Source organism: Oryctolagus cuniculus, chromosome 4, assembly GCF_051225735.1.
Source record: "Oryctolagus cuniculus isolate XC-2025 breed Fujian yellow rabbit chromosome 4, ASM5122573v1, whole genome shotgun sequence".
Lineage (NCBI taxonomy): Eukaryota > Metazoa > Chordata > Mammalia > Lagomorpha > Leporidae > Oryctolagus > Oryctolagus cuniculus.
In genome coordinates, this window is record NC_142870.1 from 101,272,828 (window position 1) to 101,291,522 (window position 18,695).

At 36.5% G+C, this 18,695-nt stretch overlaps 1 protein-coding gene across 2 annotated transcripts in view; it reads right to left on the reverse strand.

Annotated features, from left to right (window-relative positions):
• The window catches only part of KCNMB2 (potassium calcium-activated channel subfamily M regulatory beta subunit 2), a 412,195-nt gene extending 397,434 nt beyond the window's left edge, over positions 1 to 14,761 (reverse strand). Inside the window, exon 1 of one of the 2 annotated variants that reach the window (XM_089332143.1) lies at positions 14,616 to 14,761. In XM_089332143.1, the coding sequence (XP_089188269.1) occupies positions 14,616 to 14,689 (74 nt within the window). In that variant the 5' untranslated portion in view covers positions 14,690 to 14,761. The remainder of the gene's footprint in view (positions 1 to 14,615) is intronic. The other variant, XM_089332145.1, reaches the window with a different exon arrangement.
• Positions 14,762 to 18,695: the final 3,934 nt, after the last annotated feature.

Below are 18,695 nucleotides of genomic sequence, written 5' to 3' on the forward strand. Positions count from 1 at the left end.
GGGTTGCTGGTGGGTGGGAATTTATGGGGGGAAATGCCATTGTAATCCATAAACTGTACTTTGGAAATTCATATTTACTAAATAAAAGTTAAAAAAAATACTGATGAGTTTTTCCCATGTTATAAAATTTTTAAAAAAGAGCATTGCAGTCATTAAGCAATACTATTTGTAATGCACATTTTAATGTATATACAACATAAAAATTATGGTTCTTGTTTTGCAGTGTGCAAGAAATTTGTCAGGATGACTTCTTATAACACAGGTTGCTGGGCACCGCCTCTACAGACTGATTCAATTGGTCTGAAATGGGGGCTTGAGAACTGTGTTTCTAACTAGATGATCCTGATGCTTCTGGTCTGGAGCTCAACTTGAAAACCTCTGATCTCTGTGAGAATTGTTTCTGTTTTTTTTTTTTTTTTTTTTTTTTTTTTTTTTCCAACATTCTCTTTAACTTCTGGTTAAAGTGGCACCACCTAAAGGACATACTACAGAAAAGTTCTCAACAGAAGCTTAAAGCATGTTTTAAGATTTTATTCCTGAGGAGCCTGTGAAGTTCTTATAAATTCTTGTGATTTTATGAGTTAGAAATGAAGAAATTATTTTATTGAGATGTGATAATATTTTTGGTATGATTTTTAGAAAAATTAAGGAATTCTGAATTCTGTTTACAGCTTAAAGTCCTAGAACTATTTTATTCTAAGTGTTGCCAATTAGTCATTGATTTCTATTCCCCTTGATTTTATGGCAGGAAGGGCCATACCCTGGCACAATAGGCAGAGATTGTCTCTTCTGGTCTCCATTTATGCATCTCTACAATGAAAAAGAGTGAGATAATCACAGAAATGTTTTCTTATATTCTTTGATTCTATCTTAGATACTTTGCTTACTGAACCTCAGATAGGAGAATCACATTTGGAATGGAGTTGTATTTTCAGAAAACACACAATTGTTGCATTTTTTGAAAAATTAACCTAAATGTTTTGGGGGCTCAAGAGTACTTCTTTAATTTAGGCCACCAGATAAAGAAATTATGGGATATGTACTCTATAGAACACTACACAGCAGTAAAACAAATTGAAATCTGGTCATTTGCAACAAAATGGAGGAATCTGGAAAACATGCTGAGTGAAATAAGCCAGTCCCAAAGGATCAGATATCATATGTTCTCCCTGATTGGTGACAACTAACTGAGCACCTAAAAGGAAACCTGTAGAAGTGAAACTGACACTATGAGAAACAATGACTTGATCAGCCCTTGTCCTGACTGTCAAGGACAGCTTACTATTTTATTCTATGTAGTATTTTCTTTTTCTACTTAATATCATTGGTGGTACTCTTTAATTAACACACAATTATTTTTAGGTGTTTAAAGTCAACTGAAAATTGATCCCTGTTAAAAATAAGAGTGGGAATGAGAGAGGGAGGTGGTGTACAATTCAACACATGCTCACTTGCACTTACCCCTAATGGTAGAGCTAGAAATGTGCCATAGGACTCCAAAATCCAATTAAGTTGGCAGGTACCAAAGCCATCTTACTAGCTAAAGTGACCAGTTTAAGTTCATAATTGATCATAAAGATAGAATTGAGTGTCAAAGGGATCATATAAATAAGAGAATGACCCAGCATGGGAAGCAGAATACACAGCAGACTCATAGAGTGGCAAATGCCCTAAACAGCACTCTGGCCTCAGAATCAGCCCTTCAGGCATTCCAATCTGGCTAAAAAGTCCATGAGAGTTTCTCAGGCATGGAAAGCCAAGACACTGTGGTAAAAAAAGTGACCTAAATGAAAGATTTCTGTGAGTGAGATCCCAGTGGAAAGAACGGGCCATCAAAGAAGGAGGTACCTTTTTCTAAAGGGAGGAGAGAAATAAGATCAGAATTGGCGAACTCAAGAGGCTTCCATAGCCTTGGCAGCTTATGACAAGAGCCTTGGGTGATTACTGATGCCATCAACAAGACTGTCAATTGTTAAATCAACAACAGGAGTCACTGTGCTCTTGCTCCCCATGTAGGATCTCAGTCCTTAATGTGTTGTACTATGTGAATTAATGGTAAAACTAGTATTCAAACAGTACTTAATACTTTGTGTGTCTGTGTGGGTGCAATCTGTTGAAATCTTTACTTAGTATATACTAAATTGGTCTTCTGTATATAAAGATAATTGAAAATGAATCTTGATTTGAATGGGATGGGAGAGGGACTAGGAGATGGGATGGTTTTTGGGTGGGAGGCTGGTTATTGGGGGGGATAGCTATAATCCAAAAGTTGTGCTTTCGAAATATATTTATTAAATAAAAGTTTTCTAAAAATAAAATAATTAAAAATAATTTGGCCACCATATTTGTATTAGTTAAATTATAATAATTTCTTTTTCAGAATTATTTTAAGAACATAGTAGAAGTAGAAACATCTACTTGTATTCATTAGCTAGAACTGCTATAAAAAGCACCACAGACTGGGAGACAAGCAGAAACCTGTTTTCTAGAGGCCAGAAGGACAAAGTCAAGGTTTCTGCAGTATTGTTGAGTTATTCTGAAACTTATCTCCCTGGTTTGAGAATACTTGTCCTCTACTGACATCTTCAAATGGCTTTTCCTGTGACCAAATTTCTTTTTCCAAAAGGACACTGGGTATCGGATTAGAATACACCTCAAGGACTCATTTTAAATTAATTACCCCTTAAAAAGATTGCCAGACAAAGTCCTCTTATGAGGTACTTGAGATGAGAGTTTCAGCATATGAACTTTGAGGAGACCCAATTCAGTCTATTACAGTTGTTTCAAACACTGTACATATATTTTCTTAAGGAACCCTATCGTCTCATGCTTCCTGTTGAGTATTCTAAGGGAGTTCCTAGTAACTCCAGTCTTTAATATCTCAGTCTACAGTTACGGAGCAGCATCTTTAGGAGCCACTGTGTGTTGGTTCTCAGGAGAGAGGACGTTTTGCATTCAAGTAGTATATTGAAAAATCAAAGCCACAGATGACTGACTTTCATCCAACTAGCAATTTTCTTATTGAGAGAACTTGGATACAGCACTCAATTTCTCTGGGTTTCTGTTTCCATCTATGCAAAATGGGGTTGAAACACATGTCTAGCAGTACAGTCAAAGTAGGGAGGGCAATATGTATGCAACATTCAGCACAAAGATTGCATAAAGATTGTTATGGGGCCTGGGAACATGATGCTACACACGGCATGTTGACTCTTACTTTGCCTCTTCTGATGCAGAATAAACCTTACAGAAATGCCTCAGTGGTATCTAGGAAACCCACATTTCTCCTTATTTTGAGCCAGAGTTCCCTCCACAGGGGCCTGTGATGATAATGGTAATTCCAACAACTATTTATCATTATACCCTCATATGGTTTTGTTGTAAGCTCCAGAATTTCAATACTAGTACCTCTATTTAGAGTAGTCTGTACCTACAGTATCCCACATGAGGATAAAAGGTGCTACTTCTGGCCCAATAGCAACTCTGAGGAAAACCAGGCTCTAGAGAACATACTAGGTGAAGTTTCTCATGCCAGACAATTGTGTTGAACTTTGGAAAGTGTTAAGGTACTTCTTTCCCTATTTCAAAATTACCCAAGGAGCAGATGTCTAAGCTATGATTAAGATACCAAGAACTTCATAAGAGTATTCAGTTCCAGGCTCTAGTTCCTGACCCCAGCTTCCTGCTAATATGAACCCTGGGAGGCATGGATGATGGGCTCCTGTCATACATGAGGGAGACCTGAATGGTGTTTCTGGCTCTCAGTTTCAGCACCTGCCCATTGTAGGTATTTTTGAGAGTGAAACAGCAGATGGACATTTTCTCACTCTTTTTTTTATGCCTCTCTCAAGTAAATATATATTTTTTAAAGAAATTACCAAAAACAGATCACTCAGATGTTTTATGGGTTAAGTCTCCTAGGAGTGGAAGTTATCATGTCACAATCTCACATTTAGGCAATTACAATATTACTTAGACTGAAAAATAATTAAAGGCATTAATAATTCCAGTACTCTAAGCAGGTATGATCGTTTTGCTCTAGATTTTTCAGTCTAATATCCATATGCATATATTTATAGAACGCAAATTGTAGGATGCAAATATTTTCTCTAAGACTATTTCTATTGCATCATAGCCCAGAAGGATTTTTAATATTTACAGTTTTGGTGATTGAGTTCCATTCTATAGCTGTCCCTGTTCTCTTATCTATGAGCATTTGTACTGTTTCTAAATTTTTAAATGCTGCCGCCATGTGCAACTTCGTGCTTTCCCACCTCTTCTATCTCTCAAGTCATTTCCTTAGGATACATTTCCAGAACTCAGCATGCACATTTCTAGGTAGATTAAACTCTCAAATTTAACATCCTTTATTTTCCTAAGTACCACAGTCCTTAGATTTTTGATTCTGTATAAAAGAGAGCATCTCATCATTAAAACCTTGAGTGCTGAGGTATAGGAGAGAGTGCCATCTACTGCTTTGAAAACAATACTTCCTACAATTTCCTGCTCATTACCAGAGAACACAACCTGGATATCGAATGATGAGAAGTGTTTATTAAGTGAGGTCACATTGCCAAGTTCTCCAGTGTAACCTTCACTTACAGTGCAGAGAGCAGCTAAGCACTGTTTCCTGCATCCTTTGGGGAACATCAATTTGTGTAATAATTGATTGATGACAGCTTGTGATGCAAGTCACTGCAAAATGATGTGTTCTGTGCTCTGGGCTTTATTACTCCATCTAATCCATTCTTCTCTACTCACAAATGTATATTTAACAGCTTAAGTGTTTAGACTACTCTTTTATCCAACTTTGTGCCATATTGCTCTACTTGTTGAAAGATTTCCCCTCGTTTCTCATTGGCTTTGAATTCTGTTTGGCTTTGGAGTTTCCTCTTAATCCTTCCTCTTTTCCACCCAAAAGTTTGCCAAAATTTTCAATCCCTGCAATGTCCCTTACACAATGCTTCCATTGACTTCTTCCAGGTTGTTATATAGGATTTTCTGGAAATTAAGAGATTGTGTTTCATGATGCCAAAAGCTTTTACTGCTTTGTTCCAGCTATTTATGCAGCCTCATCTCTCATAACTAATTTTTCATTTTCTATACTCTAAGATAGCATTGGCCAATAGAAATATAGCATGTACATGTAACCTACATGCTTAAAATTTTCCAGTAGTCAAATTAAAATATGAATAAACAGCCAAGTAAATAGAAGACTCTAAACACCAACAGATAAACTAGAGTATTTTAATTTTAATGTATGGTACTGCACACATTTCAAGTGTGCTGTAGACTCATGTATTCCCAGCTCCAGGAGTCCCAAGCCATTTATAAGTTCTCCATAAACACCAGATATGTTTTAGCCTCCAACTTCTATGCTTTGCACCTTCTCTTCTTTCCATCTGGAATGAACTTGCTCTGTCTGGAGAACTCCTACTCACCTTTAATAACGAAGCATAAATGTCACATTTTCCAGTAATTCCTTTTTGCAATTATTAATCTCTCTTTTCTCTGCCCTATACTTCTACTATATACATATTTCTGTTTCATATTTACCACCCCCAATAAAATATGTTGACTTACATTAATAAATTATTTAATAAATAATAGATACTTTAATAAATAAATGAATTAATAAATATTCATGATTTTGAACTTCTTTTGGGAAGAGATGTTTCCACTTATTGTCTCTGTATCCTGAGAGTTGAGAATGGTGCACATTCTCACCATCAGGTTGAAGTAGGTGGATGAATGGATGAATATCTATTCATTGAATTACCACCAGTCATCTATGCTGAATACTTACTCTTTATCCCCATGTCGCCTTACAGGGTTTCAATCTAAGCCTGATGGAAAGATCTACCTAGACATGCCATTGTTTCCATTATTGATTCATTTCTCAGGCAAACAGAGTTAGAATGAAATGAAATAACTGGCAGAAACAGAAGAAAAGATTAGTGGCTTGGTTTGGATGCTTGTCACTCCACTGATTTCCTGGATGTTTTCTGAGATAATTAGCTTTTCAAATTAAACTGAGAACACTATTTTAAACTATTCAAACTTGAATGTCTTTATGTTATGAAAAGGTATTTCCAGGAGAACAGTTCTTCCTTCTCAAAATCTGCTTCGATATGTATGAGGCATGGGACTTAATGTCATTTTTGGTTAGATCAGATTTCTTTCTTAACATCTCATTCCTTATACTTCTAATAGAAAGCTATTCAAAAAGGTTGAGAGGCAAGATAATATGCAGTTTTTGGCAAACAAAAATGTTTGCCATTCTTACCTCATTTCATCAAGCATTTGAAGGAGCACATTCAAAGTTGTTTAATTCTTGAAAGATTTTGTAGAGAAGCAGCAATATAATAAATCTTATTGTACATAATATACTTCCCCTATGTAGTTGTACATAAATGACAAAAAATCAGCTCTGCATTTTAAATGTTGTAAACCATAGGGAAAGATGATGCAATAGTATACTTGCATATAGTTTTTCAGAAGATTAGACATCTATTTCTAGGATCAAGTAAAAGAGGAAAATAAAACATAATAAAAATAATAGTGCATCTGCCCTTATACCTGTCTCATTACTTTAAATCATTATATAATATATGCATATACATATATCTTTTAAGTAGGTCCATTTTATGCACTAGGCAATGTTAAATATATAGATAGATACAATGTGAGGGGTTAATGACTTTTTAGGAGTATATGACAATGCATTAGACTTGAAGGGTAAAATTTACCGGCCATCACATATGATCCATCATGATAAAATTTAACTAAAAAAACTAGTTGTCCTGTGGTCATTCAATTTTTTTGTTTTACTTATTAAATATTATGGTTATTGGAGCATTAAACCTGTGATTATAGAGTGGACTGAAATTATGTTTTTGCAAAAAAGAAAAAAAAGAAGGAGTATCGAAGGAAGGAGGGAAGAATGGTTATCTTCTTAGAATGGAACTCATAAAATATGTACATCTTTATGTTAATAAAAATTTTAAAGGACACAAATATTCAAAAAACCTAGTTGATTCAAAATGTAAACTGTATAAATTTAATCAATAGTTAATATTTAGAGACATTTTATTATATATCAAAATATTTTATAGGATAAATCCCTTCATTTATAAAAATTCTCAAGCCCATGCTATAGTTTTTGAGTAATTTGTGATCATAAATTAAATGAATTATTCAGATTCACATAACTTCAAAAGCAGGATTTTAAAAATATTTTCACATTCTTATAGCACAAAAATTACTGTAGGATGTGGGAACATTTTAATAGCTTCTACGTGATTATTTTATTTTTAATAGTATTTACCTGGTGTGGCTTTTTTAAGAAAAAAAGACTTTTCCATTAAGTGGAATTACCTCTCTGGTCTGCTTTCATGGTGACTAATTCATTCTTTAAGAAAGACTTAAGGCCAGTGCTGCGGCTCACTAGGCTAATCCTTCACCTTGCGGCGCCGGCACACCGGGTTCTAGTCCTGGTCAGGGCGCTGGATTCTGTCCCGGTTGCCCCTTTTCCAGGCCAGCTCTCTGCTGTGGCCCGTGAGTGCAGTGGAGGATGGCCCAAGTGTTTGGGCCCTGCAACCCATGGGAGACCAGGTAAGTACCTGGCTCCTGGCTTTGGATCAGCGCGGTGGCCATTGGAGGGTGAACCAACGGCAAAGGAAAACCTTTCTCTCTGTCTCTCTCTCTCACTATCCACTCTGCCTGTCAAAAAAAAAAAAAAAAAAAAAAGACTTAAAGTGACTTTCAGGATCACTACTGTTATTATTTTTTATTCAGGGTGTCTAGCCAGTGTTTTATTTTGTTTAGTTGGCTGTCTCTGATGTTGGGTGTTCACTTCCTATTGTGTTCTAGATTAATTTTCTTTCCTTTTCTTCTTTTAAAAAAGATTTATTTGTTTATTTGAGTGAGTGAGAGAGAGAGAACATCCATCTACTGGTTCACTCCATGAAAGACTACAATGTCCAGAGCTGGGCTGATCTGAAGCCAGGAACCAGGAGCTTCTTCAGGATCTGCCATGTTGGTGCAGGGGCCCACGCACTTGGGGCATCTTCCACTTCTTTCCCAGGTACATTAACAGGGGGCTGGATAGGAATTGGAGCAGCCAGAATTGCCCCTATGGGATGTTGGCGTTGCAGGCAGTGGCTTTAACTGCTATGCCACTAAGCTAGCCCCTCTAGATTAATTTTCACATATCATTTACTCTTCTTTGGATTTCGTTCTTTATAAATGTCACTCTAATGATCCAGAGTACTTTTTTTTCTGAGAAAACCTGTGACTGTTTTACAGTTTCCATCATTTAGCATATGTCAATTGATTATTTGGCTATTACCAGAGAGATAATATATTTTAGTGTAAATAACACAGGCTTAAAAATCAGAAGTAGATAACAAGCCCTACCTATCTGGACATCGAACCCTTAGTAAAGGATATAGTGATACCTTATCTGCTTTTGAACACGTCAACCCTCCTGCTTGGAGGTCTACTTTAAAAAACTTCATTTTGCCATAAAAACCCAATTTATAAGACAACACCTACAGGACCCAGACCCTTTCAGATAGAGTCAATCATTCCTCTTGGTCTCATGGATACTGCCACTCACCATGACACAATTCATCTATTTTCATGTCAGTTGCAAGGTTATTGTAAGAATAAAATGAAATGCTGTTCAGAAGAATATATTGAAAACCATAAAGTTCCTTCAAAACATTTCAGTAGTCACTGCATTTTTTTACCAAATTGCGTTTTTTGCTTTTCGACATGTCAGTATCTACTATCAGTATTATATTAGATTAGTATTTGACAGCATAAGTATGTTTACTCCTTCATTCAAAAAACGTTTATCAAAGCACTAAGTCCCAAGAACTGCATATGAAATGCATAGCAAAGAGAATGAAATATTTTAAAAAGTGACAAATACATATACAAACAAACCAACTGCAAGCCAGTATGACCAATAATCAGTAACAAAGCTTTGAAATCTAGCCTGTACATCTCCATTGCTGACAACAGAAACAGGCAACAGCTTGGCAGCCATCAACGGACCACAGTTACTCCTTTGCTCCTTTAGTTGGGGGTTATCATTTGTGCAAGAAAACCTGGAGTTTCATAGCACAATACATTGACTGTCTTTTTTTTAGAGTTTAGTATAAATGTATATCTGATATATCTCTATTCACAAAATGTGGCTTTAATCATCTTAATAAAAACATTTTTCTTCAATTCTCTGGTTAAAAGTCCTTTTACGTCATCTTTGGCAAATTAAGTGGAATTGGGTTGGATGGCTCCTATATGACTAAGAAGATCAGGATTCTGGTGCCCATAGTAGACAGGGCCATGAAAGCAAAGTCCTCTATAGCAGTCTGTTGTCACAAGACTTCTATCTGTCTACATACATATCATGTGATACAATTTCTCCCAGCCTTGGTTTCCTCATTTACAGGTTTACCAGATCCCAGTGTCTGCTCTGCGCTGTGAACTTCTTGACCAACTTTAATCTCTTCCTAAAGTTGATTTTTCAGGTGCCTGGTCAAAGCGTTGTGGTTACTGAGGTGATACCAGCTCCTCCTAATCACATGTCATTGTATCATCAATATGATCTTTGTGTTTCCCTATGAGGTAAAGAGTAGAGGTATTATCCTCAATTTACAGAGAAGAGACTACTCACATTGGTGATGTGAAGCCATAAAGAGATAAGTAGGACTGGGGATTGGGAACGGCAGTAGAGAGATGAGGATAGTTGATAAAACTATTTTGTTTACTACTTACAATGCAATTTCTGATTAATGGGATAGAGATCACAAGTGATTTCAGTATTATGTTTATTCACTGATTTCTAGACATAATCTCAAAATAACGATATATATGTATTAGGCAAAAGAAGTAATATTTAGGCCGGCGCTGCGGCTCACTAGGCTAATCCTCCACCTTGTGGCGCCGGCACACGGGGTTCTAGTCGTGGTCGGGGCGCCGGATTCTGTCCCAGTCGCCCCTCTTCCAGGCCAGCCCTCTGCTGTGGCCAGGGAGTGCAGTGGAGGATGGCCCAAGTGCTTGGGCCCTGCACCACATGGGAGACCAGGAGAAGCACCTGGCTCCTGCCATCGGATCAGCGCGGTGCGCCGGCCGCAGTGTGCTGGCCGCAGCAGCCATTGGAGGGTGAACCAACGGCAAAGGAAGACCTTTCTCTCTGTCTCTCTCTCACTGTCCACTCTGCCTGTCAAAAAATAAATAAAAAATTTAAAAAAAAATTAAAAAAGAAGTAATATTTATTACATGATGTGGAGCCAAAGAAATGTTCTGTGTGTTGTTTTGGTTCTTAGTGGAATAAAAACATATTATGAATGCAACCGAAACCTTCTTAAGTCCCTAGTGATCATAATATTTCTTACAAAAGTAACTAGATAATCTGTTTCACAACTGATTTTGGTTTTCACTGGGTAGAAGTTCTAGTCTCTTTTAAATCCCTCACAGACACTTGATTCCTTCTTATCCCAGCAGAGCTGTTCTGGCTGGAGTCCCAAAGACTGAGCAATGTTGAAAAATGATCATAGGTACATAGGACAGGGAAATAGGTGTAGAGGAGAATTGTGGCATATATTTGTAAATGCCTTAGGGTTTTTGAAACTGCTTTGTCATTGTATCTTCAATATGGTCTTTGTTTTTCCCTATGAGGTAAAGAGCAGAGGCATTATTCTCAGTTTACAGAGAAGAGACTGTATGACTTAGAACATTCATATAGCTTTGTAATTCCTGATCCAGAGCTCTTTTTATGTTTGAAATCTTAACCACAATCACATTGATTTTAGAGTGTCATTGATATTTCCAGAAGTACCCATTCATACTTCTAAGATAGTCTCACTATAGGTTTTATCATCTATTCTAAGTCTGTATGTCTTACATGAACTGGTCATCTTTTCCTTGTGGCAAATCCACTGGAGTTTAAGCCCTTGGTTAACTTCCAGGCAGCACAGTTACCCTCTTAGAAATGTGGACTTTATTTAGCTCTTCCCCTCTCCTCAATATCCTGCCTTATAGTTCATCTTTCTTTTTTTCCCAGAAACCTTTTATTTAAGGTATGCAAACTTCATATATTTCATAAATACAACTTTAGGAACATAGTGTTTCTTTCTATCCTACTCATCCTCCAACTCCTACCTTCTTCCCCCCTCCCTCTCCTATTCCCATTCTTGCTTTTTATTGACATCTATTTTCAACTAACTTCATACACGTAAGATTATACTAAGTAAAGAGTTCAACAAATGCATGCTTTCCTTTAAGCCTCTGCTGTTATAATTTTCTGGACAGGTGTTCTGCAATAACTTTAGTCTTCACATTCATTCTGAACTTTCCAGATTGATCTTCATAAAGTCAGCTTTAAATATGGCATAAAATTATCCAATGGCTCAATATTGGACAAAACGAAGTCTAAAGTCTGATCCTGAAGGAGGGTGTCGGTTCTGACTAGGATTACTTTTTTGTCGCAGAAGCCTGGGCAATAGTGGGCCTGAATCCATCAAGAGAAACTAGGATCACAGGTTGGCACTGAGAAAATAATGTTAGGTAGATAAGCAAGGCTCTTCTAACTATTTAAATTGATCTTTTGTTATCTTCAACATGAATCTCTTCTGCACTGCCATTTCTTTCAATAAAATATGAATGTGCTCTGCTCATTTCTGCCCATGCCTTTGCTTGTATTCTTTCTCAATCACTCAAAAATTCATTCAGTCAACATTTATTGAGCACCTTCAAGTCTCTGGGAACATAAAAATGACAAATCCAGCTTTGCCCTTCTGTAGCTCATAGGGAGGTAAAGAATGTGTTCCTCTGGGAAATGAGGAGGGGTTAAGCAATTGCAATACGTTATAATAAGTGCCACGGCTTGTAAAACATTTGATGGGAATATAAAGAAATCATTAGCTGTGCCTTGGGAAGTCAGGAAAGGCTAGACAGTGGAAATAACATTTGAACTGATCCCCTTCATTCTCTACAATCTCTCCATGTCTTGTTCAGGCATCACTCCAGTGGTGCTATTGCTTTTGAATGTCTGAGGCCTTTATGGAACTCCTTTAGAGATTGCTGTTAATCATATCCTGCTACTCCATTTTTTGCCATGTACTTACTGGGTTCTTACAACTAGATTATAATCTCTTATACACCCCTGAGCATTTTAGGAATCATATTTTACACCTTGCAGCATCCACCTCTAGAAACAGAAACTAAATCCATGTTTGATAGATTTCTTCATGCACACAGTAATTTTCAAGAAATGCTAAATTAAGGAGATACATTTTCAGTTACATATTGGTGGCTACAAGCTCTGAGGATAATGACTTTCTCAGAGAGAAGAATGCACTGCACTGAACAGTTATAATTTCAAGCAAAATGTGTCATTAAATAATTCTAGTTACATGTACAAATCTTAAACTGATTATTATGTTGATAATGATTCTGTTATTTAGAGATCACAAAGAAATATATGCATGTTTTAAAGAAGCACTGCAGGCAAGAGACAGTGGTGATGAATGGTCAGCAATATATGAAGTGTTCTTATCACCTACATGCTAGCTAGAATGTTTACTGACTTCTAAATCCTTAAACAGTACCCCAGGTCTATAAACCATGTTATACTGTTTATTAGGATCAGGTTTCGTTAAACAAATATAGGTGATTGCTCATTCCTGATGCTTTTCCATCAATGATTGCCAGGCTGGCCCCATGGTATGGGTCCTCTTTCCTCCTTCACTGGGTACATAAGGAAAGCTTGAGCTATGACCATTTTTGACTCAGTCATTTAAAACAAAAAGAAATACAGATGGAACCAGACCAATTTGGGGGCTTTCATGGCACAGGAAGCATGCATGCCAGAGAATAAATGAACCATTCTAAGTTGACTCAATTTGCTATTCAGGGAAAATTCAATCCACCTAACTAGGTTTGGATTTTCTGGATAAATTTTCAGTTTTATAACCACTTTCCTATTTAAAAAAAAAAAGAATCTAGTCACATTTTAAAGTTTGAGTACTTGGAAATTCCCTCATTTTACAGGCAAAGAAACACAAGGTAAAACCTCTGCAGAAAACTGTGGTTAATGTTTGCATAATACTTTCACAGCCTTTGAGAATGTGTGAATTCAATCACTTCAGTTATATCTCAATATGTATTATGTAGAAACATTAGCAAAATTTAGATTAATAAAAGTGGGATGTATTTATGCTTTACTGATTGCCAGTTTGGGAATTTAAATTTATAAATGGCTTCTTTAATAGACTTCATATTTTACAAAAGAACAGATTGTAAAAATTATGAAATAGTCCATTTGGAATGTTTAAATTATTACAGAAAATAGCATCCTGTTTTATAGAAAGCAATTCTAAGTTATATCAAAAACACATAGACCATAGAAAGAAAATATTGCTATCAATTCAACAGATGATATCTAGATTTTACTATATAGCATATTATTTGAATATTAACAAGAGTATCCATGCACCACAGAGATTGTTTTGTGTATAGATATAAAAGAGGGGTTATTTCTAACAATTTCATCTGGTAGAAAGCACTCAACAATGCAAGATTCAAATTATAACATTACAAGTATTAAAATCTGGTATAATGATTTATCAGCATAACCTCATCAAGTAAGAAAACTCATGCAAACATTGTCAATGGTTTACTAGTAATCAGGAAGTTGGAGACAACTTCTAAATATAGTTTTCACTTTCAACAATGTGTGTACATATCATAAATATACATTTTCATCTAGCATTTGGTCTTCTGCAACAATCATTCTGTTTGTTCACCTGGTACCTTTTTATGATGAGGCTAATAACAAGTGCTCTCCTCTGTGCCCTGGACTGCTCAAATGACAGCCTTTCCTTTGTTCAGGGCCAGACCCTCACTTTAAGATAATATTGTCATGACATTTAAAATATTTAATTTTGTTTTGAGGACATACTTAACCAAGTCTTCAGGTGCTATCTAACAAAATACACTGTCTAACCTTCAATGTGGCTTCAAGTATTAGCTAAATATTCAAGATTAATCAAAGGTCAATGCTGTCAAAGATTGAGAAAGCAAGGTTGCTCAAAAATCCTATTCTGAAATTTATTTATCATATTTTTAGAATTATATTAGACTAGATTGGGTTTTTGCTTAAAAACATTGATTCATATTTGGTCCCAGCACCCAGTTGTTCCAAATATTAAATAATGGGATATTCAAGCAAGCTCTTGGAATAAAAATGCCATTTTCCTTGTCAAATTCATTTTTACCTAATGCAATAGTGAAAGATTAAGTTAAACTTACAGTTTGAAAGGCAACCTTATAAAATAAGTTTTAGGTGTCAAATGATTAATAAATTTATCTTTCAAGGTTTTATGCTTATTACTTGTTTGTACAAACATAGAGAAAAACACTTTAGAATATTTACCAAACGTTCACATGCAATTTTTTGATACTACAGTGAAGTGGTATTCTCTTCTGGGAAGTGGGAAAGTTAAGAAAACATTCAAAATGAGTATCTTATGACACAGTAACATTACTTTTTAAAACAATTATTGTACCAATTGTTTCTCTTTTTTTTTTGAAAAAGGACTTACCTCACTGTATCTGTGTGGTGTTCAAAGTAAAAGCTCATTTTTTCAGGTAGTGAGGAGGCTGCTGTGCAGAGCATTTCCTGGATTATTCATGAAAACATCCTAAGCACAGGGACAGGAAGCTGTGAGTAAAACAAACATAGAAACCCAAGCGAAGAGAGGTGCCCTGGAGACTTGTGCTAATGGCAACGGAGGGGAGGGGTGCTCCTTCTCTAGCACCTTCCTTGACTTCCAAACTGTGTTAGCACAAAAAGACATGCTTTTTAGATATGAAAACAGTGCTTTGGCCCAGAAATACTTAGCACAGAAATGTACTGACAGTAGTTTTTATTCTCTCCTGGATACAGAAGTCATATCACACAGTTATATACTAATATAACATATAGTGTGCAAAGATAACAGCTTGCTGACATCTCTGAACTATATACAGTCAAACCAGAGGCACAAAAATATAACTCGCTATTTGTTTCACTAGCTGTTGGAAATGGCTTAGTTTGATTTTTAACTCAAATTATATAACAGAGTTGCTGTTTTAAAGCCCACTTTTACAGCAATTTCTGGCTAAAAGGCCTGGAAAAAAATCATGTCTATAAAGGAGCTGGTTCTGAGAAGAGGTAACCCAGACAGAAAAACCTGAGTCACTTCTAGTGTCTTGAGATGATTGCCATCTTTGATGTCTGCATCCACATACAATAGGTTGAAAAGTAATATTTTCAGAATTGAGAGTACAGAAATAGACCCATATAAATATACTCAACCAATCTTTGACAAAGTAGCAAAGAAAATGTAAAGCAGAAAAGATAGTCTTTTCAACAAATGATTGTGGAACAATTGGATATATATGCCAAAAAAACACAAAAATCAGCACACATCTAGACCTAAACCTCAAAATGGATCACAGATTTAAATGTATAACACAAAACTATAAACTCTAAAAAGACAATATACAGGAAAACAATTTATAAAGGCCTACAGCTTGGCAATGACTTTGTAGTTGCAACGTCAAAGGCACATCCATGAAGGAGAAAGTTGGTAACCTGAATCTCATTAAAAATGAACTTTTTTCTCTGCCAAAAACATGGTTAAGAGAATAAGAAAAGAAGACACAAACTTGGAGGAAATATTTGCAAATGACATATCTGTTAAAGAGCTATTTTTAAAAATGTACAAATAATGGTTTAAGATAAAAAAGAAAACAAACAACTTGGTTAAAAAGAAGACTAAATACCCTAATGGGCACCTCAACAAAGATGTGCAGATGACAAATAAGCATAAGAATGGATGTTACACATCACAAGTTATTAGAGAAGTGCACATTTAAACAATAATGAATTACCATTACCTGTTAAAATGGCCTGTAGTGCAAGCATTCCTTATGAGTGCCAGTTCAAGTGTAAGCTGCTCAATTACCAATCCAGCTTCCTACTAATGTGCCTGGGAAAGCAGCAGAAGATGGCCCAAGTACTTGGGTCCCTGCACCCACATGTGCAACCTTATTGGTGCTCCAGGCTTCTGGCTTTGGTCTGGCCTAGCCCTTGCCATTGTAGGCAGCTTTGGAGTGAACTGGAGGATGGAAGATCTCCCTTTCTCTCTCTTTCCCTCTATCTAACTCTGTGTCTCCCTCTTTCTATGTAACTCTGCCTTTCAAATAAATAAATAAATCTTAAAAAAGATGGGAGGAGGGCATTATTATGGCAAAGTAGGTTAAGCTAATGTCTGTGTTGCTGGCAATCCATATGAGTGTCAGCTTAAGAGTGTCAGCAATTCTGTTATATAATTTGAGTTAAAAATCAAACTAAGCTGAAATCTGTAAAACTGATACTACCAAATACTGGCAGGCATGCAGAGCATTGCTGATAAGAATGCAAAATGATAGAGCCAATTTGAAAGATTGGTTCCTTAAATCTTGTTTAGTTATTAATCCAGTCATTTATTAATATGTCAGCTTAAAGATAGTGTTTTATTATTTGATTTATAATTCAATAATGTTGTTGTTTATTTTGTTACTCAAATTGTTTCAGGCCATTGAGAATTTTTTAGATTGACTCCTGTGTGTGTATTTATTTTACTACTTATTTAAAATTTTAAAAAATAATTTAATAGTCCATCAGCCCTTTTTTATACTAATTGTTTCATGAATTAGTAGGGAATGGGTTCTAGCAGGTCAGCCTCTTTTCCATGGGTTCTGGCAAAGCAGATTTCCCTGGTTGGAGCAGTCTGGCACTTCAGTTGATTCCAGGGAACTTTCTCTTTGGCTTCCTTCTTTTTCTGATCATGGTTTCTTTCTTTCTTTCTTTCTTTCTTTCTTTCTTTCTTTCTTTCTTTCTTTCTTTCTTTCTTTCTTTTTTTTCTTTTTCTTTCTTTTTTTTTTTTTTTTTTTGGCAGAGTGGACAGTGAGAGAGAGAGAGGGAGCCAGGTGCTTATCCTGGTCTCCCATGGGGTACAGGGCCCAAGTGCTTGGGCCATCCTCCACTGCACTCCCTGGCCACAGCAGAGAGCTGGCCTGGAAGAGGGGCAACCGGGACAGAATCCGGCTCCCCGACCGGGACTAGAACCCAGTGTGCCGGCGCCACAAGGCGGAGGATTAGCCTAGTGAGCCACGGTGCCGGCACCTGATCATGGTATCAAGAGCCTATCTTGGCTCTTAGAGTGCTTAATATGCTGGATACACATTAAGTCTCTTGGGATAAATCTTGCTTTTCACTTGTTTGCAGCAATTCCAATGCCATGCAGGGTAACATTGTGGACTCTTCCAGTTTGCCCTGGTAACATTCATAAACATTTCTTTTTGAACAATACCTATTCCCTGATAGTCTACAATATCACCTGTCTTGTAGATTTGCATGTATGTGGCCAATTCTATGTTTTCTAAAAGGCCTGGAATACAGGTTTCAGTGCCTTTCTTGTTTCCTCATGTTGGGGAATTACTGGGAGATGGTGGTTCCAGCCAAAAGGAAGTTTACTACTTATTTTCTGGCATCACAAAACACTTCAGGCTGATCTTGAAATTTTCCAGGCGTGTTCCACAGCCACATAGAAACTTTAAGCACTTTTATTTTGAAATCTCTTCATGATTATATAATATTTGCAGAGATAGTATAGACTTCCAATACAAGCATGGGGAGTGCATATTTTGAAAAAATATGTATAGGACATTTGCCATTCTATGGGTCTGCTGTGTATCCAGCTCCCCATGTTGGATCATTCTCTTCCTTTTTGATTCTATCAGTTAGTATTAGCAGACACTAGTCTTGTTTGTTGATCCCTTTGACTCTTAGAACTATCAGTGTGAACAATTGTGAACTGAAGTTGATCACTTGGACTAGTGAGATGGCATTGGTACATGCCACCTTGATGGGATTGTATTGGAATCCCCTGGCACATTTCTAACTCCACCATTTGGGGCAAGCCCAATTGAGCATGTCCCAAACTGTACATCTCCTCCCTCTCTTATTCCCACTCTTATATTTAGCAGCGATCACTTTTCAGTTAAAATTTAAACACCTAAGAATAATTGTGTGTTAATTACAGAGTTCAACCAATAGTACTAGAACAAAAAAAATACTAAAAGGGATTAAAGTATTACATTGTACATTGACAGTGGGAACAAGGGCTGATCAAGTCACTGTTTCTCATAGTGTCCATTTCACTTCAACAGTTTTCCCCTTTGATGCTGTTAGTTGTCACCGATCAGGGAGAACATATGATATTTGTCCCTTTGGGACTGGCTTAATTCACTTAGCATGATGTTTTCCAAATTCCTCCATCTTGTTGCAAATGACTGGGTTTCATTGTTTTTGACTGCTGTATAGTATTCTAAGGAGTACATGTCCCATAATTTCTTTATCCAGTCTACTGTTGATGGGCATTTGGGTTGGTTCCAGGTCTTAGCTATTGTGAATTGAGCTGCAATAAACATTAAGGTGCAGACAGCTTTTTTGTTTGCCAATTTATTTTCCTTTGGGTAAATTCCAAGGAGTGGGATGGCTGGGTTGTATGGTAGGGTTATATTCAGGTTTCTGAGGACTCTCCAGACTGACTTCCATAGTAGCTTTACCAGTTTGCATTCCCACCAACAGTGGG